The following is a 22,802-nucleotide window of genomic DNA, read 5'->3' on the forward strand; positions in this document are numbered from 1 at the left end:
GCGGAGGAGGAGGAGGGCCTTGCGCGGCCGCCCGCTGCTGCCCCCTCCTCCGCGTGAGGGCACCGCGGCGAGCGGGGCGGGCGGCGGGAGGAGGGTGATGTGCGGGGGCCGGGGGCTGCGGCGGCGGCAGGCGGCGGCCCGTCGGCGGGTCTGCCCGGCGGGCCGGGGGGATGCGGCGGAGGACACGTCTGGCTCCGGGTGTAGCTGAGCGGCGAAGAAAGGCAGCGGCGGCGCGGAGAGGCCGAGGAGCAGCGGAGGAGAGCCGCCCTGACATGCCTTTTCCTCTCCCTCCTCTCCAGCGGCCATGTTAACCAGGAAACCCTCTGCTGGCGCCGCCGCCGGTGCTGCCCACCCAGCCGGTAAGCGCAGGGGCCGGGCGCTCGGCGGGGCCGGGCGCTCGGCGGCGCAGCGCGCACGGCCCCGCGCCGGGCTCCCCGCTCCGCCCCCGCCGCGGCGGGGCTGCTCCTCGCGGGCAGACAATGAGCCGCCCGCCCCGCGGCGGGGGAGCCCGCGTCGCCGCCGGCAGCCGGCCCTTGCGGCTCCGCCGGGCCGCTGTCGCGCCGGCGGGTGAGTTCGCCTCGGGGGAAGGACGGGGAGGGGGCGGGGATCGCTCCCAGGGGAGAAGAGAAGAAGATATAAAAGGAGAAAAAAGAGCGGCTGGCCGGAGAGGCGGCACGGGGGAGGGGGGGCGGGAGGGCGGACTCCCGGCGGGGCGCCTTCCCGGGACGGGACGGGGCGGGTGCCGCCGCGGCACCCGTGCCGGGCAAATCCAGCTCGTTCTGCCGCGGGGGTGCCCAACGGCTGCGGGTTAATCCGGGATGAAGGGTTTAACTTGGCCGGCAGCCGCCCGCCCGCCCGATTAGCCAGCTCCGTGCGTGCGCGGCGCTGCGCGGCTTTTCATGGCTCCTGCCGACCCGACCGTGCGCGCTCACCCCTCTGCTCTCCGCAGGCAGGGACGGCGGCCGCCCGCTGCAGTCTTCCCCGGGCGCCGGAGCCGGGGCCGCCCGGGCAGGAGCTGGGACCGGCCCGCCGTCGCCCCTCGCATTGCCGCCGCTCAGGGCCAGCAACGCCTCGCACACGGTGAGCCCGGGTGGGTGCGGGCGGGGGGCCGGGGGGCTCCGCGGCTGCGGGCGGCTGTGCCCCGACGCCGCCTCGCCCGGCGAGGCGCCTCGTGCCCGCCGAGCGCCTTCAGTTCTGCAAACTCCGGCCAAATGTTGGTGCGGGGACTCGGGGACAGCTCCGGGAAGCAGCTTTCTGCCTCCCCGGTCTGGTTCTGTGTCTCATTTTCAGTGACAAACTGCATCTTCCGCACTTGCACTGAGAAGCAGTTCTGGTAAATGCGTTTTCTGAGATGACATTGTTTTGGCAATGAGGTTAGCCCCTGTGATTAAAGGGGAGCGTGAGCTGCGGTGAGAAATGAAGGCTGCTCTTTCCTTATTTGTCTGATTAGCTCAGGCCCATAGTTGTCTTCCCTGGAAACAGCTATCACTGTGCTCGGGGACAACGATTGGATGAATCTGGCTTTATTGCTGCAGTGGTGCTTACCTAAAGAAATAAGCACTAATGGCATGAAAAGGATCTTACTCTCCTGTTCTGCRTTATCTCACGTTATCTCCCACTCCTAGTTAATCTAGTAGGAATGAAACTTCCCAAGTATGTCACTATATATGGATGAGAGAGGGTATCTCTGTCCTGAAGGCATGACAGGATAGCAAGACGTGTCTATATGCTGTCATGTTAATACTAAATATCTGAAATTTTTATTGCATACGTTTCCTTTTAAATTATGAAAGATTTCATACTGGCCCTGAAAGGCATTGATGGCATGCTTTTTTTAGAATTAATGAGTTCTTCATGGATGCTCTCGTACTATCTCGGTAAACATATGGCAGAGCTTTAAACAGTAATGTGATTATGGGCTAGTAGAAGGTGAAACTATGCATTTAGATTTTAGTGTTTCAGTGACTTTCTATGTAGCTTCAGGGGTAAAAGCATCTTATTCAAATCCATTTATAGAAAGAATTGGCTTAAATTAAAAAAATCAGAGTATATGTAGAATGTTTTCAAAAGAAACAACAAATATTCTGCAAACTCAAGATGCACCTGCACACTCAGTATCATCATAACTGTGTATTTATGTAGCTATGATATATATCTGTATTATTCATTATTACCAAAGACTAAAGTTGTCACATTTGCTTATCAGTTACGTGTTGGTTGATTTTTGAAATGGGAAGACAGTTTAATTTTTCTTTAAAAACTGAAAATAGGCATAGTACAAACAGCTTGAGCACTGATCATGAAACTGTCTGCACATGCAGATGGGCCCAGAAATAACAGAGCCCAGACTTGATACAGTTTTTGTGAAAATGGTCCAGCTGTATACCTGGGACTACTTAATAATTCTGAAAGTACAGAACCTTGATATTTTTATACATATATGTGTGTATATATATTTATATCTAATGTATGTGTGTGTATATGTACACACATACATTATGTATATAGATGAAATTTATGAAAGCACATAAGCATGATTAGACATTATATTACTGTTTCAAATATTTTATACATTTTTAATACGTATTTTTGTGTGTGTATATTTATATAAGCATGTATGTGTGTGTATGTATATATAATGTGTACGTATATATACACACACACACACGGAGAGATAAAATATTTATGGAAGCACACAAGCACACAAGAGTGATCAAGCATTATATTGCTCTGTTTCAAATCCCTCTGGATACTGATTGTTACAAACTCTGCCTTTCCTTTGTGATGCAGATTCAGTTATACAATATTTATTTTACCTTGAGTACTATTACAGAAATAACTCAGACTGTCTCTTTTAATTTTGTATGTTATTATCTTGTGGTTGACTAACATAACTTTTTGTGGTAAGGATCAGATGTGACATTAGAATAGTGTATTTTAGCCTAAAATGATGGGTTATGTCTGTTATGTGATTATTCTGTGAACTTTAGGCTTAGTGACCTCAGTTGACACTGACTGATTGAAAGCACTAGTTTTACATCCCACTACTTACTCTGATCAGGACTGTTTAAAATGGAATATTTCATTTTTCTTAAACTATTTTACTTATTGTTTTCATCACTGTTGTATCTATATAATCTCTATAACAGCTAGAAAGGAAAACAGTGTTTCTCTTTTGTCTTTCAAACTTGCAGAAGGTATAGTTTGTTAAACTGATAGAACTTTCTTGTGGCTAGCTGTACATGTGTGCATTGCATGTATGTAAATTGTGAAGAAAGTGAAGTTGAAGAGTTTTGTGTTTAAGCTGAAGAGTTTTCTTTTAATTCTGACAGAGAAGAAATCCACTGTTTAATTCTTTTCTTGCGGAGTTAATTATGTCATTTAGTCTTGACCCATGAAATTGTTGTCTCCCCTTTCCAGTAAAATTACATTGTTTAGCAGAATATAGTAGCATGGGGAGAATGGGAGAGATGCTGTCTTGCAGAAGCTTCATATAACAGGGCAAAGGTTTTGGCTGCAGGCTCTGCAATCACAGCAACCTTTGTTGCTAAGCAGGCTGTTRTGTATTGTACCAGGGAAAGGTTTTGTTTATTTCTAAAAATCTATGGCTTCATCCAGGTTTTTTTTTTTTTTTTTTTTTTTGTCCATTTACATCCCTGTCTTTATCTTTTTGGATGCTTGTTATAGAAAATGTGAACTCATTTCCAAACCCTTGTCCTCCTTGTTTTCCTCTCCAAAATCATTGCTTTTTCTTCTGAAGGCTTTAAGTTTTGCCTTTACGACTGGAACCTTTTTCCACTCACTCTCCCTTGTTTCATCTTGCTGTTCTTGCTTGACATGTTGCTGCAGAGATTATCTTGCCTGCCTGCTGCTCTGTTCATGTAAATCCCCACCCATCTGTGAGTCCCTCTCCCAGACTCTTTCTCGTTCTCTGTCTTCTGCCCACCTCCATCTCTACTCTCTTTCTTGGCACCTATCCCTACCATCTCCACTCTTTCTTACTTGGCACATATTCCTACACTCTGTATTCTTCCTGTTTCTCCTGCAATAAAACAGTTTCAATCTTTTCCTCCTCCAGCCTACAAATGTAACAGTGTCCCATTTACAGTGCATGATTCARTGCCCTCCTTCAAGCCCTCTTAGGACTTGGAAATTTCCCTACATGGGTCTGTTTTCTTTTGCCACCAGGTATGAGTGTCTCCCTCTATGCTTTTGTATCAATTATTCAGTTTTAATCTTAAAATTAAGTATTTTTTTAAAAAACTTGCATTATAATAGAACAGAGATTCTAGGACTGTCCCATCTGAAGATCTGGTGGGTCATGTTTTAAATGTTTTTAGGTATGCAACTGCTTTAAAGCAGGTAAAACCAAATAAAATATCTTCCTACTATGGTATTTTTCATGTAATAATTGTTGCCATTAAAATGCTATGACATGAGTGGAAATAGCTGTACAGTTGTGACCTGAACTCAGTTTTTTTTGAATGTTTCCTTTGTTATTACTTAAAATTTTTATGTAGGGGGGGAATATGAAGCTAGTTAACATTTCTCATGGTTTCTGGAATACGGAGCTCCGACTGTTGGAGTGACAGTGCTATGGGAACTGTAGTACATCTGGGCACATCTCTTGTATATGTGCACATCAGCTTCCCTGGAAGGTTGGATTTAGTGTGCATTGACTGTGCTCTTTGATTTGAGCATGCATCCCAGAGGTATTCAGACTCACTGCATATGCGCAATTTAGTCCTGATAGGAACAGAAATATTTGAGAAGCTATATTACTACTGAGATGTGATTCTGGCTTTGAAAATATTTGCAACATAAAGTCAAAGATAGTTTTTTAAAAACAAACTTAGGTGCACCAGGTATGCCAGCAGCAGAAAATCCAAATAGCATGTTTTCTCTACATCTCTTGTTGAGCGCAAGCTCTTTAGGGCAAGGACTTAGTCTTTTTAGGTGTATAAAACGCACCCTGCTAATAAAACCATTATGATATTCCTGCATTATTGTTATCATGCTAATTAGCAGCTATTTTTAGTGCTGAACATAGGAATGCTACTGAGTTCATTTATCAAGGAAAAAAGGCCTTTTGTACATATGCTCAGGCTATAGTCAACAAAATAAGCAATGAAGCATGCTGCACCTGATACTGTGTGCCTCTAGCATGTTAGATGCAGCAGGGCTGAAACTGGCATACCCAGAAAAATCCCCCCAAAAAGAGTATATAGTGTAAGGCTTTGGGGTTTCTTTTTGTAATTAACTTACTGTTTTGGCACAATGTTTCTCCTGGATTGTGAATCAGTTTGCTTTCTTTTTAGCAGGATGAACTCAGTTTTATGGTACTGCTATGTTGCTGCAACGCTATACTCTAGGTATAGTAAGTTACAGTTCTACCTCTGTCCCTAAACATATTTCTAAAAAAGAAAATCTTTTTGTTTTGGGTTATTTTTTTCCGTAGTGTCTCTAATTTAAAGTATAGGTGAATATTTTTGGCATAACCATCTACTTATATAAACTGAGCAAACAAAAGTTCAAGCAAAATCATAGCTGCCATTTTGAAGTTATGAAAGACTACACAGAAAAAATGCTGTAAGATTTGCTGTTTTATAATTGATGTTGGCCAGATGATTCAAAAAGATTAATTATTTGAGTTCAAGGTTATCTGGTATTTCAGTATGGTTTAGTGAGACATGTGCTTCAGTAAGTGTTTGAAGATGTGTGCTATAAAGATATGTAAATCTTAGAAGCTGTAAATGAGCATGGGCAGTAAAATATAGTTGTAAGCTGCATAAGTGCATGCATGATATTAGCTGTGTAGGTCTTTAGTTCTGAAGTTTACTGGTCTGTCTGCAGAAGCAGAAAGGAGATGGTTTATAAATCTCTCTAGGGCTTATTGTTTCAGATGAAAGGCTGATGGATATTGTGTGTACTACAAGTGATTTAGTACTGAACTAGGAAGACTACAGCCATTTGTAGCTTCCCAGGCCTATTAGCTGTGGTTCAGGGAACCTACAAGTGCTCCTAGTGAAGCTTGTGGAGTTTGTAAGCAGTGCAAGCCTGGACTTGATGCAATCTCAGACACCCAGTACACAGAAGTAGATGGCCACATTGATGGGCTGGTGTGAATCCAACCCTCTGCTCATCTATACCGGAAACAGAAGAAGAGGCTGTGATTCTTGTGCAGACAGTACCCTGAGGAGGGACAACTTCATTTTAAATATTGACTGTCTGGTTGTGATGTGTCTACTACATCTGAAACTCTCTTGGGGTTTTCAGAGGAAGAGTGAGCTTTCTTTTCCTCCACTGCTATTGGACTAGGGCTTGTGCTAATTTGGTGCTTTTTCTCCCACAAAGAAATCTAGTGCTGCTCTCTGCACCTAAATTTGCATTCCCAAGCAGCAGCTGACTGAAACTGGCAAAACCGGTCACTTCAGATTTCGGTGAAGCTGGGATAATGCTRGTGACTTCATTGTGCTGCTTGGAGGGAAAAAAATAAATAAAAACACTGAGCAGCTAGAGCAACAGTGAGGCTGCCTGAAGGTGCAGAAAGCAGAACTACATTATTTAACTTCTGGAAATGTCTTTGCAAACATGTTCGTAGGAAAAATAAATCTTTAGTCCCTGTTAAGAGTGGATAAATGTTTTCTTTTTTCCAAGCCCTGATACAAGACAAATAACTGAGGTTTGAAGAACCTAGGCCATCTGTTGAAACATTCACTGCTTAGAAAGGGCAGAAAATAGTTAACTCTGAAAGCAGATGACTCAAGTGAAAAAATAAAATTAATTCAAGTTGTAGATTGTGGCAATGAGCACTTGGATTAAGAAATTCTGAAAGATGTTTCTTCGCTTGTGCTCTTGCTTCCTTGCTGACTCTGTGTTAGTATTGTCTGCTCCCAGTTTCTGCAGGTATATTCTCCTTTGTTATTGAACCAATGCTGCAGAAGAAACCTTTGTTCCTGGACTTTCCTGGCTTGAGTACTTGCAGTCTTTACAGTTATTCTACTGCTCCGCTGTGTGTTTCTCACTTACACAGTTCTGCAATTCTGCATGTGCTGAACTTCCCAACACATCTTATTAACTAGATCACTTCTGAGATGAGTCCTGTGGTAGCTCTTGGGACCAAGTTATCTTTTGATTAGTAAAGGAGTGCTGCAAATAGAGTATCAGGACAACCTTCAGTAAACTATTGCAGCAGTGCACATCAAACTTAACCTGAAGGAATTCCTTGTAGGTGCTATAGGCTTATTAAGTCCCCTTGATGATTTAAATCCTGGTGCTTTTGAGACATCAAACCTGGAAGGCAGTGAGTGTCAATATCCTATATATCCTCACTGCACTTAAATGTTGCAAGCCCATTTGCTCTGAATTGTCAGTGTATGGAAGCCGTTTTTATGAGATTGATCAAATTTGATAGCGTGAGCCCGAATTGCTCTGCAAATAAACATACAGTCAAACTACAATGATGAAATCAAATGGACCAGTTATTAAACCTGAGCCCAAATGGAATCAGAAGAGCAGTGAATTCAGCAGAGGTAATCCCTAACAGCTCTGGTTTTTATTTTGTGTCCATCCAAAAGCTCAAGTTGGTGTCCAGCTGGCTGCTCCTGGGACCAAGTTACTGAGTTTTGAAAAACGTGTTTTTGTTGTGTCAGAGCGATACCTTAATACAACCACAAAGTATTCTAGAGTCTGCATTACATGGGCTGACTTTGTCATGAGAAAGCACTCGTGCAGTTGTAGCATAGGTTTCGTTGCCTCGTATCAGAGCATGACTGTCATTTTCTGATTTCAGCAACTTTTAGTGAACAATGCCTATGTTTTCTTTAGATGCGTAGAGAAAATAAGATTCATATTAGAAGTAATCTTCATCCTGGCTTGATCATCTGTCTGACAATATCAGTGAACTTTTGGTTAGTAATTTGGCATAAATATTAAGGCTGATGAATCAGCTGGAGAGACAGAAGGGGAAGTCTTCCCACGTTTGTGTAAGAAACAGAAAAGACAGTAATTATCCTCTAGTTTAGAGCAAATGAGGAATTCTAAAGCTAACCATTTTAGTGGCAAGTATATGTTGATAAATTTCTTATTTCTCCTTAAAAATAATAAGTTTTTTGCAATAGTTGTTTTTACACTCCAGTGCTTCCAGTATTTCATTGCTTGAAACTGCTGAATGCTTCTGTTTATTCCCTTCTGAAAATTGCCAAGAACAAACAGTTTCTAGCAATTCTTTTCCCTCCCTTAAAATGAAGTTGTTTGTATGGTCTTCAAGTCAGAGATCTTATTTTCCTTTGAATCTGTATCAAGCCACAAATTAATCTTGGTAAAAGTTGTTGTAAAACTGCTTTGGCAAAGTGCTAAAGGGTGTATTTCTGCTTCATTGATTTGAATGCTTTGCTGTATAGTGACTGTCTCAATTGCAAGCTGCGAATGGCATCTCTTGAACTTAAGAAATGTCCAGGTTCTTTTTGTGCACGTCACAGCACTTTTCTTAACATTTTATGTGGCACTTCTGATGTATAGCAAATTTTGGAACTAGTTAAAAATTTGATTTCTAGGAACAGGTGACTAGAAGAGCTTTAGCTGTAGAAGTTTTTCAGTCATTATATATAGATCTCAAGCCTAAGTACAGCTGATGCTTTGTTCTGTAAATTCTACTTTATTATCCCTCCAGTATACTTATTGATATAAGGAACTATTGCCTTGCAGATTCTTGGATAAATTGTTAGCTTATGATAGTAGCACGTCTGTGATTGCYTTGTTGCAAACATTTTACTTAGAGTCATGAAAGTGGCATTTGAGATACAGAGATCTTAAAAACATAATGACAAATAGCAGTATCATAATATATTTGCTGTATTTTTTTTAATTAGCCCTGTATGTTTTTAAATTAGCTGTTGGCAACTGACTTCTAAGAAAATGTTTAGTTTTTGAGGTGATTTAGGCAGGATGTTGGGTTGCAAAATGCATGATGAAACATAGAGTTCATGCCCTTCTTGTTAACTGGAAATGTGTTTATTTTCAATTTTAGATCGGAGGCAGTAAGCACACAATGAATGAGCACCTCCATGTGGGTAGCCACGGACAAATCCAGGTTCAGCAGCTGTTTGAAGATAATAGTAACAAGAGGACAGTTCTGACAACGCAGCCGAATGGACTTACAACACTTGGCAAATCTGGATTGCCAGTGGTTCAGGACAGACAGTCGGAGAGTTCTCACAGACGACAAGGAAGCTCCAGCTCTTTAAAATCTACAGATGGAACAGGGAAAGTGAAAGCCTCCGTTATGACACCAGAGCAGGCAATGAAGCAATACATGCAAAAATTAACAGCTTTCGAGCATCATGAGATTTTCAGCTACCCTGAAGTGTACTTTTTGGGTCCAAATGCAAAGAAGCGGCAAGGTGTGGTTGGTGGTCCAAACAATTGCGGATATGATGATGACCAGGGGTCTTACGTGCAAGTACCACACGATCATATTGCATACAGGTATGAAGTCCTGAAAGTTATAGGGAAAGGAAGCTTTGGGCAGGTGGTGAAGGCCTACGATCACAAGATGCATCAGCATGTGGCACTAAAAATGGTGAGAAATGAAAAACGTTTCCACCGCCAAGCTGCGGAAGAAATTAGAATCCTGGAGCATCTCCGGAAACAAGATAAGGATAACAACATGAATGTTATTCACATGTTGGAAAACTTCACATTCCGCAACCATATCTGCATGACATTTGAATTGCTAAGCATGAACCTGTATGAATTAATAAAGAAAAACAAGTTTCAGGGCTTCAGCCTGCCTTTGGTCCGCAAGTTTGCCCACTCAATTTTACAGTGCTTGGATGCTTTGCACAAAAATAGGATCATTCACTGTGACCTTAAACCAGAGAACATTCTGTTGAAGCAACAGGGTAGAAGTGGTATTAAAGTGATTGATTTTGGCTCAAGCTGTTATGAGCATCAGCGTGTCTACACTTATATTCAGTCACGTTTTTACCGCGCGCCTGAAGTCATCCTTGGTGCTCGTTATGGAATGCCCATAGATATGTGGAGCTTGGGGTGTATTCTAGCAGAGCTTCTCACTGGTTATCCACTTTTACCTGGAGAAGATGAAGGAGACCAGCTGGCTTGTATGATTGAGCTATTGGGCATGCCTTCTCCAAAACTCTTAGATTCATCCAAGCGAGCCAAAAACTTTGTGAGCTCTAAGGGTTATCCCCGGTATTGCACCATCACAACCTTGTCTGACGGTTCTGTAATACTCAATGGTGGGCGCTCTCGGAGGGGAAAATTACGTGGCCCACCAGAGAGCAGAGAATGGGGTAATGCATTAAAGGGATGTGATGATCCCCTGTTCCTTGACTTCTTAAAACAGTGTTTAGAATGGGATCCTGCTATCCGCATGACACCCAGCCAGGCTTTGCGTCATCCCTGGCTAAGGAGACGGTTGCCAAAGCCTCCGACTGGGGAGAAGGCCGCAGCAAAGAGAATTACAGAGAGCACTGGTGCTATAACGTCGATTTCCAAGTTACCTCCGACTTCAAGCTCAGCTTCAAAACTGAGGACTAATTTGGCACAGATGACAGATGCCAATGGGAATATTCAGCAGAGAACAGTGTTGCCAAAACTCGTTAGCTGAGTTTGAAAAACTCAATGCTGTTAATATGAGAGATACAATGTGGCTGAGCCTTATTTGTATGAAAAGGTAGCTCAGATTTACATTTTTATTTGCTCAATAACTTTATTCATTTGTATCTTTCAGCACTCATTTTAAATGTAAGAAATGTTGATTTTGTTTTTATAAAAATACGGGGACAATGCTTTAAGTTTTTATACTTATTTTTTAAAATGTTTGTCTTCTACAGTACAATTAGCCTTACTGTAACACAGTGTGACACAGTAATAAACATCAGTGGCAGGCCACTGGTTACAACGTGACTGTCATGCATTACAACGTGGTGTCAAAGGTATTAACCTTTTTCTTCCATAGTTCATATTAAGTTTCACTTGGGGTAAATTTGTTTGACTGTATCTTCTGGAGTTTACAGATACAGGTCTTGATCCTGCAAACTCTCATGCCTGTGCCTGAGTTGGCTCCAGGGAGAATACTCAAATAAGTACAGTTAAGGACCTGTAAAACTGTTAATTTTAAAATAGAGCCATAGCATGTCATATTGTCATTTTCTATGTAGGAGCCCAGAGAAAGTGGTATCACTTAGTAATGATACAGTCACCTCCTATGGAATGCTTTCTCTATTTGAAAACAGTGTTACTGATTAAAATGAACGTTTAAATATAAATGCAAAAAATAAGAACTTCCAGGGATTCTCTTTGCTTTCATGCATGTGGTAGAGAGAGAGGAACAGGCAGTTTGAGAAAGAACGGAGGTGGAAGTATGTGTGTTCCTCTAAATTTGAAAGTGATGGATGAGTTGTTTTTAAGACTGAAGTCATGTGAAGCAAAATGTTCTGGACTTCATTTCAAGTTTATAACAGTAAGCATTCACATTTGGTCCCTGCCTTCCCTTCCATTTTTTCTTCTCCTCTCCTGGTTTATTTTCTCTCCTAATGTGCAGCTTGGCCTCTCTCAATTACATAGGCAGAAATACTCATTCTGTCACTTCAATACTGTAACTTCTAGACTGTTAATGCTACATGGATTTCACGGACTGTTTATTTTTCCTGACAATGTCTGTCTGATGAATTGTGATCGCCCTGRTACATTTGCACTTCAGATCAAATCTGCATGTGGGGCAAACACTATGTTACTGTATTGCTTTTTGTGGAAAAGTACTTCTTGTTAGAGAGCATGACTGAAGATGGAAAGCTCCTCTGTGGAAAGCTTTTTGGTTAGCAGACACTATCCTAGATACTTACTAAGAGAGAAATATCAAAGGAAAGTTCAATATTTGGAATTTGATTTTTAATCTTCAGCATTGGTAGCTGAAAATGACTCTGAAGAAACAGTTAGAGATACACGTAGATTTGTTTGCGTGTGTATGTGTGTGCATATGCCTGTTTTTTGTTTTTAATTTTAACTGGATTCATGGAAGAAAGATGGTCTTTACTAGGGAATAATATCTAGACCTACGTGAGAAGTATATTCTTGTATTGTAGTGTATTTTCAACAGGAACAGTTTTGAAATCTAAGATCAGTATTTCATCATGTGCAATGACTGTGGTCTACATTGGATGTATAAAGTATACGAAAAGGGAATTTTCAACAAAGTGGAACATAATCTGGAAGGATTTGTAGATGTGCGAACAAGAGAGATTAGAATGGATTGCATAAAACCTCAATAACTCTAGTATAAAAAACATTTATATGCACAGATTTTATTAAATTACTTGTACAAATTACAAAAAATACTTAAAGCATGGTCCCCTGAGAGGCCAAGAAAGTTTCCGGTTAAGTTCTCCTTCGTATTCATTAATATTTACCACTTAGAGCTTAATTTTGTTTGTTTGTTTGTGTTTGTTTTGTTTTTAATTTAATGTAAGACTGGGGGAGGTATATAAATAAGAAATGACAGAATTCTCAGGAAACATATCACTCAACTTCTTGCCAAAAAGTCAACATGTGAAGAAGCTCCAAAAATAATTTCTGAGTAGAGGATGGTATTTGTTGATTGATAACTGTAAACAATAGAGTATCAATCAACCATTTTTCTTATTTTTTTTAGCTATCATTTCCTGCTTCTAGTCAAATTAAATTATTTAGATGTTAAATGTTCACAATTTTGTACAATGTATGTAAGTGCAATATGTAAACATGTATGGAATCATGTTAAAAATGAAATACAGTGATACAGCTAAGAAACGTGACTTTTGGAATATAAATGTCCATTAACTGATGGTCCACAAATTCTAAGTCTTGAAATACATTAATTTTCATTTAAAATTAACTGATGAGACTCTCATGACTGTGGGAATACAATACTGTGTATTTTTTTACAGTAGCTGGGATTCTTCAGTTCCTCCAACCACTTGGCTTTACCACTTRTTTTCTCCTTAGCTATTTCTACAAAAGTTAAGAAATAGGGATGCTTATATTAGGGGTRGCAAAAGAATTTTCCCCTTTAATGTATTTCAAAGAAAACGTTGATACTTACTCCTACTTTTAATGGAAATTTAAGGTGAAAACATTCTTAATGTTCCTGGGTCACTAATGGGCTAAAACCACTAAATTTTCTTTTTCATGTAACCAGTTCTTAATGCCAATAATGCATTTGTGACTGACATTCTTCATAAATGCTACCGGAAACTTTAAGGCCAAAATATAGTGTGCAGAGCTATTTTTTTAACCCAGATACCGTGGAACTTCCTCTATACTCAAAGAAGCAGCTATGTTAAGGTTTTTAAGTGATAGAGCTGCTTTTTTTATTGTAGCTTACTTATACCTGTAAAAAAGGTGTGTGTGTGGGGGGGAAGGATGTTGCCTCTTGCTTTGATGTGATTTTATTATAAGGGCTCTGATAATTAGGCTGATAGAAGTTGGCTTGGAAACAGTGCTTAGTCTCACATGTTACCATTGTCTGGGGATGTCTGAGCTATTTTCAGATTTAGTAATAGCACAGTGTTGTCTTGTCTTTGGTTGCAGTCTCACTTGGCTCAGTTTCTTGCACCACTGGAGTGTTCATTACCACTTAAGTGTATTGGAACAACAGAGTGATGCAAGATGTGTAGATTAACAATAGAGGATGAATTGTGCCCTTGGTGATAACAATGTGCCTTTTGTTACAAATGCCATGTTGTAGGGCATGCATCTTGGCCTCTTTAACCCTTTGAATACCGGATAGTATGGATGAAATCTATTTTTAAATGCTATACCTGTCTTAAAACATCCTGTAGATTTTTGAGGCCTTAATAGAAACAATAAGGCAATCACAATTCTAGGGTGGAGAGGACACTCTGTTCTTGCAGTAAGTCTCATTAAGGGGTTAAAGATGGCCCTTCCTCATTGGTTGTACTTTAACATCAAATTGATTTTTTTAAATAAATTTTTGTTATGGTGAAACTAGACAGAAATCAACTGTATTTGTAAAAATTTACCTCAAACGCTTTAGTTTTATAGTGTGATTTAATCCCAGGGCATTTGGTATGAACCAAAGTGCATTCCTTTTATATGTACCTGGCTCTTATAAAGGTGGCCAGGGATTTTTACAATTTGGGTGCAAGGCACTTAAGCCACTTTTAACTTGGTGGGTGGTTTGGAGTTATAAATGACTTCGTGGGAATGTTGAAAACACTTTAGACATAAGTAGCATTGGGCAATATTAGAATCTTTAGGAAAGGATGTGCATTATTTAATGCCCTCCATTTTTTAGCATTTTTTCCATCAATAATATTTGTGATAACTACAAAAAGAACTCTTTTTTTTTCTTTTTCCAGTCAACAAAGATTATGATATTGTCCAAGTTAATGCTATGGTAGCATTTAAATAAAACATTTGTGAATTATTGTTTCTAGGGGCTTGTACATCTCTGCTACAAATTGTAATTACTCAGTTCAACTGCTACAATTACGTCTAAGCAGTAGCTTGGGTTTTTATTGGGCAACGACTTAGACACGTGACTGTAATATGCTGCAACTGTGTGTACTGAAAACATGTGAAAAACGATTGAATGTGGACTGTGTATATATGTATGTATAATTTTCTGTGAGATGCTGCTGTTGCCACTTAACATTAAAGATGTTGTAGTGGGTTTTAATCCTAGTGGCCAGTTTTATGATACTGTATGTATTGTACAGCTGATGACAGGAGTTAAGACTGTTTTAGTGAATATTTGTTACATTTTATTGTTGTGGCCAGAGATCATTTCAGAATAAAATTTTATGTCCTACTTTACTTCTCTCCACTGTAGTTTGGGTTTTGTTCTGATTATAAGGAGCCCTTGGAGTGTTGGCATTTCTTCAAGATGAAAAGGCCTTATTTTAGCCTGCTGAAGCCAATGCCAGCATTGCCTTTGTCCCCAGTAGACTTACCGATACCTGTATATATTTACCCATTGCTGGAGGATGATTTAGAATCTGTGTCTTCACAGCCTTGAATATTGCCCAAAGGCTGCTTTACCCTGAAGTTTCTAAAGTTCTTCTCCGGACTTTAAATGTCATATTTATATTTTGTGTTTTTCTTTGATCCGTACTCCAGAGAAAACCATCCCTTGCAGCAATTTTGCCTGCATAGGTGTTTTTAAAGGATTTTTTTTTAGTTGCTTGTTAAAATTTCAAAAATAACTGTAGTTAGGTTTTGGTTTGTAGGAAGGATTTGAGAACAATTCTTTATATATATACACACACATACATTTATATATATAATCATTTCAAAACTGCCTGTAAAAAACCCAGATTTCTGCACTGATTTTTGACTTTTCAGTACTTGTCAGATGTGAAATCCCAGGATAATAACATATTGCAAAAAACTAGTAGGGTAGGTTGGGCTAAATTCTGTTGACATATAAATCCACAGTAATTTCACTGCTTAGTGCAAAATTGTTTCAGTTGGCCATGTTCTCTTCTTGGTAACATCACTAAATCCAGAGCAGCTTCATTGAAAAGCTTTCTAGTTCAAGGGAGTGTAGGCTGGAATCAGTGGATTTTAACATGACTTCAGTGTCTCCTATTCAGCATAGTTGGGGAGATTCCTCAATGTAACTTAAAAATCTGCAAGGTTAAATATAGAGAAACACAGTGTACAGTCCCAAAGGAGCAGCAAGCCAAAAATTCATAGATTAAAACCTGTTCATTAATTAGCATGTTCCTTGGAGGTCAAAGGTCTGGTTTTGTTTTGTTTTGTTTTAAGGTTTTCTTTTCCTTCTAATTTCTCTGTCAACCTCTCCTTGTCCAGCCATGTACTGCTCTTGCCAACTCCTGTACATCTGTGTTTTATCTGTTTCTTCATTTGACACATCAGTAAGTAAGTAGCATTTGGACAGCACTAGGAAAGTGTTAAAAGTGAGAGGGGCAAAATTAAAGTCATCAGATAATGGTTGTAAAGGTGTGTAGGGTTTTAGTTGCTGAGTTAAGGCTTAGGGCAGGGGTCTTCTGACCAGATATCAGACATCTGGGAAGTGGGTTTTTTGCCTTAGGCCACTTGCCGAGACTTTCCGCGTAGCTAATGAGGCAGTTGCAGTGCTCTCTGCCAGCTCTGCTCACTCCTCAGTCTCTGACAGAGAGGAGCAGCATGACTAACCCTGTGGAGATGCCTGTCCTGAATCGAGGTGCTCAGCATCCCACCTTGAGTGATCTTCTGTAGTTGCCGTTATCTCCACAGTGCTTCCTTTTGCAAGGTGATTGTGGCTTGTTCTGGCTGTCAGCTATGCGTCTCAATTTCTTTCTCTACTACAGAAAATTGAAGAATGTGAGAAGTATAATATTTATGATCAGGTAGGATGTTCTTCAGTTCTAGGTTCAGATTCTTAAAAATCCCACCTTTCCCCTTATTTTTAATCCCCTGTTGAAAGATATGGCATGAATTTTGTTCTTCATCAGAGCTTGAAACATGAAAAAGTAGGTAAATGTTAAGGGAAGCATCTGTACAGGGCTATCAAAGGTCAGGAGCTAATGTTCAAAGGAAAAAAATAGAGACACCTGTAAGAAGAGGGCCACGTTTGAGCTAAGCGTGACCTACCCTGTGTTCAGTGAAGGTTCAAGAATTACGGTAATATCAGCTTGAGACCAAGTCTTAAATTTCTGAGTTTCTAAAGTTTCTGAGAGGAAAAGCATTCTCCATCTTTGTGTTGAGTACACAGTACTAGATTTCTCCTTGCCATCAAATATGCTAGATCAGAATAAAAATGGCATTGATAGAACTGTTTTCCATTGCTTCGCAGAAATCCTCCCTGACTCTTGGAACTGCAGTTTCTGTATGTCATTTTCCATATTTGGTTTTGTGTCTGTTTTTTATTTGCATGTTCATTTGTTTGTTTTTAAGAAGTGCTTTCCAGCCTCTGACCGTGGTGAGCCTTGGATCTCTGCCAAYTATCTAGCACTCTGGAATCTGGGATAGAGTTTTCTGCAAAAATAATATTTCTTAAGTGTTTCCCCAACAGTAAACAGAAAATGTGGGTTACTACCTTATTCCAAATACAGGGGATGCATGTTTGGTTCCAGTGTCCCAACCAGCCTCTGACCTGCTTCAGTGTTCAGATCTCTGCAGGAAGTTCAACTGAAATGCTGTGTGCTGAGGAATGAAATAGCCTGTGTCCACCACTTTGAGAGGAAAAGGGGAATACTGAAGCAAGGTCATGACATATTCTCACAGCAAGTTCGGGATATGAGTGGACTTAGGGAGAGGCTCTGCTATGACTTCTTGGGCTGGGAGCTCTGCGTGCAGCCCTAGGGGATGGCAATCGCACAGGTCCCACTGACAGAGTGGGCGCTGCCTCCCCCTGTTTGTAGGCAGTGCTTTCATTTCCATGCTTTGTTTTGCTTATCTGTAAGCTGGATGTGACCAAACATACCTAACATACCTAAAACTACTGTCTAGACTAATTGCAAATGGTGAAATATTACTTTATAACTAGCACTGGCCCTTGGAAAACCAGAGATTCTCATTTAGAGACTGTCTGACTTGGCAGTGCCCTGTGCATAGCATGCAAAGGCAGAGTCCATATAGATGTAAGACTGTCTAAATACAAAGCACTGGAAGATGAGGGCGCAATGAAGCATTAAACCTTAATTAAATATAATGCATGAGAAAAGTGTCCTCTTAGCAGAAAAAGAAGTACAATTGACAACTGTATTCTAAAGACATTGAGCCAAACCCAGTTTTTAAGTACACTAGTGTAATCTGGAATGGTTGTCTTGATAGGTATGATGGTTAAAACCCTGAATTTTTGCCAAATATTTTATTATTTCATGCATTTATTTTGAAGAAATAAAGGTTTGTGGCCTCTGTAAAAATATTCTGAAAAGAGAGATATGAATAGTGAGATTTACTTTTATTTCAGCTAATTTGTAGCAGTACAAATTCCACACTGAAGGTTTTCTCTTTCCAAATGTGATGTCCCTGCAGACACTACAAGCACACTTTACTCAAGCTATCTCAGTACAGAGATCTTCTCTAACATTGTATTCTACCAAGTGAGTAAGATCTGAACTTAAAGTGTGTGCATGTGTGTGTATATTTATATAAAGACTCTTGATTAAAAAAAAAAAAAAAAACAGAAACACTGCAGACATTCTTTGGAGTGCTTTACACAGAGAAGAGACCTGGCTTCATTTTCCCCTACCTTCTTTGAAGGTTCAGTGTAAGCACAACATTTTTGCACTATGCACATGTCAAAGCAAACTCACCAAATCCTCTCTGTTTAACTGACAGAATGTGCAGAATGAACTTTTCTTTTCTTTTTCTTTTCTTTTTTCTTTCTTTTTTTTTTTTTTTGGTTGAAGCAGAATGTATGGTGAGCAGGAGGTTGACATTGTCCTAAGGACAGGAGGTCCCAGTCCCTATTTCTGAAGTGGACATTGACCAGTTGGAGAGTTGTTTTGTAGTTTACTTTGCTTGGCAAATGAGACTTTTTTTTGATTAAAGCCTGAATCCATGCACATACACTGGRTCAATAAACTCCAACAGAGAAAGAAATCCTGAGGCCACTGCAGAGTTTGTAAAGCCCGCAACCACAATAAAAACTGATTTCTAAAGATCCCAGTATTTGTCATGTCGAAAGGTGTCACCTCCAAAATGACTTTTAAAATTTGAAAGATATTTTCAGAAATCTGTGTAGAGACAGTCTTGCCCCAGACAGCTGGCTGTTGGAAAACTGTGGAAAGCTGGTGCCTCTGCCTACTGCTGTGAGGCTGGTGCTTTCTATGAGCTTTGAGTAGTTTCGCTTTCTTCAGGATACAAAGAAAACTTCATGAACAAAGAAACAAAAATGTTGCTACAGAGAAAGCAAACATCTGTATATTAAGGCACTCCATGGGTCTCTCTGCTCCACCAGCAGGAGCCGGCCTGAGGACAGACTGTGTCCAGGAGCTGTGCACGTGTGCGAGGGTGACACTGGGCTCTCAGAGTGCTTCTGTTCCTAACCCTGAGTGTGGGGCAGGGATGCTTTCCCTGCTTTTCTCTCCTACGCAGCAGAAAGGAAGGATAAAACGGAGGCAAACTCTTGCATGCTGTTGCTGCAGGAAGAGGAAGTTGCTAACAGAGACATGGAAGCAACAAAGAAAGCAGCTGAGTGCTTAGCAGGATGGGATGTGAGGAGGYTGTTACACATTGTACTACTGGAATTGGGGGTAATGTTTCCACTCATAAGCATTTGCACATGGCCTGCCTTAATTAGCTTTGACAAGTACCTAAGTTGCTGAAAGTTATGCCACAAATGGGATCTTGAAGCTTTCATTTTTGTTTTAAAATAAAGCTTTTCCCCTTCTCCTGATACAGTATTTCCATCTTTCTTTCCGTATAGGGCTCTTGAGATGAAATGAGATCTCTGCCTAGCTGAGGAGCTATGTTCTGATTGACTAAATGATTCATAATTAGGAGGTAGCTCCTGCCAGTACTCTTCATGTGTTGATTGAGAATTGCCTGGAGCAAATCATTGTAGGCAGAGCTGCCAGAAAGGCATGCTGATGTGTTCTTGTGTCAGATACCTTTCAACCCCAAATTTATTTCTTCCTCTGGTGCTGACTCAGACAAATCATCTTTGTGGGCAGTGAGTTATTGGGTTGCACTGTATGGACCTTCAATAAAATACTTACTTATTTATGACCAATTATGTTGAAGTACTGGGGCTGGACTTTTGAGGTCTGTGAAGGAGATATTCATGAAATGAAGATGAAGGAGAGTATGCCTCTATTATTGAAGGATGTGAAACATAAATCCTTCCCCTCCTGGTAGAAACCACTTGGCCTACTAGCTGAAAATGAGGCTTTCTGGACTGKGTTCACTTAGGCAAGACGGGAAATATGAGAAAGAGATGGCTGTGGGACTTTGAGAAGATTTAACGTTTTCTTCCCCCTCCAACAAAACTATGGCATACCAGGCACCTGGGATGTTCTAACCAGGAAGAAGCTAAGAACACAGTCAATCCTTGGTTATAGCAGAGGATCAAGTTAAGGCTGTTTATTCTCACCTTTTTTTGGTTTTTCTTTGGCTGAGGTAGGTCTGTCAGTGTTGGGCAGTCAATCTTTGCCTTTTGGCCAGAATTGAGCCTGCCTCCCCCTAAACAGGCAGATGAGAGACACAGGAAATATGGCGGTTGCAGAGAAATGGCAATGAGCAATAAACTGGGGGTCATTTTTTTCCTCTCACTGGTTTCTCACTCTTGAATAGGACTTGAGTATCAGTAAACAATCACCTGCTTGGGCCATAGTCACTCTATTTAAAAAAAAGAGCTCAAGTCACCTAAATTCAGAATTTTTTTWAAAAAAGTACCTGTGGTCTTCTGTCTAATTGCCTTCAAGGATCTCAATTTTCAGAGTTTCCATCTATCTTTTCTATTTTTTTTCCTCCAGCTATGGCAGCTGTAGCCTTTCTAGGAGCATAAAGACTGAGGGACACTCACTGTCATGACCCTACTATAGCAGATATCATGTCATAAAATGTCTTACATAAATTTACTATTTTTCTGCCATAAAAGTAGTTAGCTTGTGGGCTCCTGCTGCTTCTGTTGGAAGGTTGTTCCAAAACACCATTTCTCTGATGGTTAGAAATGTGCTTTTGGCTTAAAATAGTTGATGACTTTTTTCACACTATTTGTTCTTGTGCCAACATCATCTTGTAGCTCAAATGATTCTTCAGCCTTCCTGGTATTTACAGATGTATTTATAAAGTGTAATTTTATRTTCTTCCAGTCTTTATTTTGCTAAACTAATCCCATTAAGTTATATTTGTCTCATCTATAAAACTAGTTCCCCATTCCCCTCCTACTAGGTCTTTGCACCTGTTCCAGGCAAATTCAACTTTCCTGAATGCAGCTTGTTAGAGCTCTGCACAGCACTCTGGTTGCAATCCCACCAGGGATATGTACAGTAAGAAGAATACCTCTCCCTGTCTACTACCGTACTTCATCCAGCGCATCTCAGCAGTTTTCACATAKAATCATAGAATCAGTAAGGTTGGAAGGGACCTCTGTGTCCTGCAGGTAGCTCACAGTCATCCTGATACACCCATGTCTCTCCTCCGTCCTGTTGAGTACAACTGAGGAGCTACAAGTTACAGCAAAATTCCTCTTGGCTGGTATTTATCTGCCTGACCTTGTACTACTAAATTTCCATTGAATTATAGTAAGAAATGAAACCTTGAGATTCTCATGAATATATATGATTTGAGAAGCTGAGGCTTTTAGAAAAATATAAGAAATGATGTGACTAACAAAAACATCATATTCCGCATACAATTGTCAAAGATATGTTTCAGAATGTGATGCAGTTGGCTCTAATTATTATTGGAGGATGAAGGTGTTGCTGTTGCACCCAAAAAAATAGCATAAATGTTTTGATTACTTTGTTGCAAGGTCTCATGATTTCAGCTGGTGTTTTTTAAGTCCTACCTCAAAGAATCCTATTATTATCCAGTTATATTTTCTGATCTTTCACAAAAATCAAAGTTTCTAGTCTCAAGAGCTATATCTGAAAAGAAGTATGTTGTAAACCCAAAATCCAGAGAAAAAATCCTATGAATTTAAAAGGAACAGATTAAAAAAAGAAAGCAGATTTAAATCCTAGACTCCAATCTGCATGAAGTGTATCAACATTGCTAAGGTTTTCTAAGTGTTCAGAGTCCTCAGTGCTATCAATAGCATGTGAAACAGTGGGCTTTGAAGTCAAAATGCTGTTTTTCTAGGTACTTAATCGACAGTTGCTTCATAGAGAAACACCAAGCCAAATGTAGTGGTATTGTTGCACCTTAACTGCCCATCTTCCATCAAAATATCTTATGCTGAGCACCTGAGTTCATGCTTTCTGTTCTTGTACAAATGCACAAGGAAAATGTAAATGATGGTAGTAAAGCAGCTGTGGAAAGCAGGGAGTAGTTAAAATCGCTGGGATGAATTGAGTGCCTATGAAGAAGTAATAACAAGGCTGAAGTTCATGGGGCACGATCATGTTTATGAGAAAGTGAGATACAAGCTGTTCCCTTCCTCTGCCARTTCCTACTTCTACATCACTCAGAAAGGGATAGCAGCTGACAGCAGGGAATAGATGTGTCAACCTGCTGGCTACAGGTCATTCACTAATGACCTTAAGTCAAGCTTTGAAGGTATATCTTCAGAAGTGCTATTTTTATTGACCCATAATGCCAGTTGTTCTGCATAATGTGCATTTCAAATTTAAAGATTTCCCTCAAAAAAAAAAAAAAAAATATCCCACACTGATGACCAGGAAGGAATCCTTGGTGTGTCTTCATTATGTATCTTTTCTATTCTGTAAAACAGCGAACTCCTTCCTGTAAAGAACAAGGCATTTTTTGCAAAGAAGGGCTTGTGCTTGGGATTCTTTCTGTRCTTTCCTTCAATGCAAGGTTTCTTGGACAGACAAAGAGAATACAGTGCACGGAAGGGCGAGAAGGTGTTATGGGTGGCTGCTTTAAAATTGGAAGAAATATTTTCCGGACACATTATGAATAATTATTTTGCAAATTTTTCAAAAGATTGAACTTTTAAATGCTAGATGTTCCTTTTATTTTTCTTTCTGTGCTTCTGAACTTTGTCTTTTTTCCTTTCCCTCACTTACTTACTTGCCCACCTTACTTACTTGGCAAACCATAAGAGCAAAAATGAAAGAAACCAGAGGAAACTAATTTAAATGTGAAACTGAAAATATTGCAAAAATTTTGCATAGAGCTTTGATTTTTCACACACAGCA

At 40.2% G+C, this 22,802-nt stretch overlaps 1 protein-coding gene across 2 annotated transcripts; it reads left to right on the forward strand.

Annotated features, from left to right (window-relative positions):
• Positions 1-110: 110 nt before the first annotated feature.
• On the forward strand, positions 111-14,838 carry DYRK2 (dual specificity tyrosine phosphorylation regulated kinase 2). Of its 2 annotated transcripts, XM_085323798.1 has the most exons (3): positions 111-359; positions 950-1,080; positions 9,029-14,838. In XM_085323798.1, exons 1-3 carry the CDS (start codon positions 305-307, stop codon positions 10,628-10,630), a joined length of 1,788 nt encoding a protein of 595 aa, XP_085179924.1. In that variant the 5' UTR covers positions 111-304; the 3' UTR covers positions 10,631-14,838. The 2 variants fall into 2 exon arrangements, with proteins under 2 accessions (XP_085179924.1, XP_085179926.1); XM_085323800.1 differs by lacking the exon at positions 950-1,080 and having other exon boundaries at positions 312-359.
• The last annotated feature ends 7,964 nt before the right edge of the window (positions 14,839-22,802 follow it).

This window comes from Rhea americana, unplaced genomic scaffold (assembly GCF_003343005.1).
Source record: "Rhea americana isolate MKP2758 unplaced genomic scaffold, rheAme1 scaffold_88, whole genome shotgun sequence".
Taxonomy (NCBI): Eukaryota; Metazoa; Chordata; class Aves; order Rheiformes; family Rheidae; genus Rhea; species Rhea americana.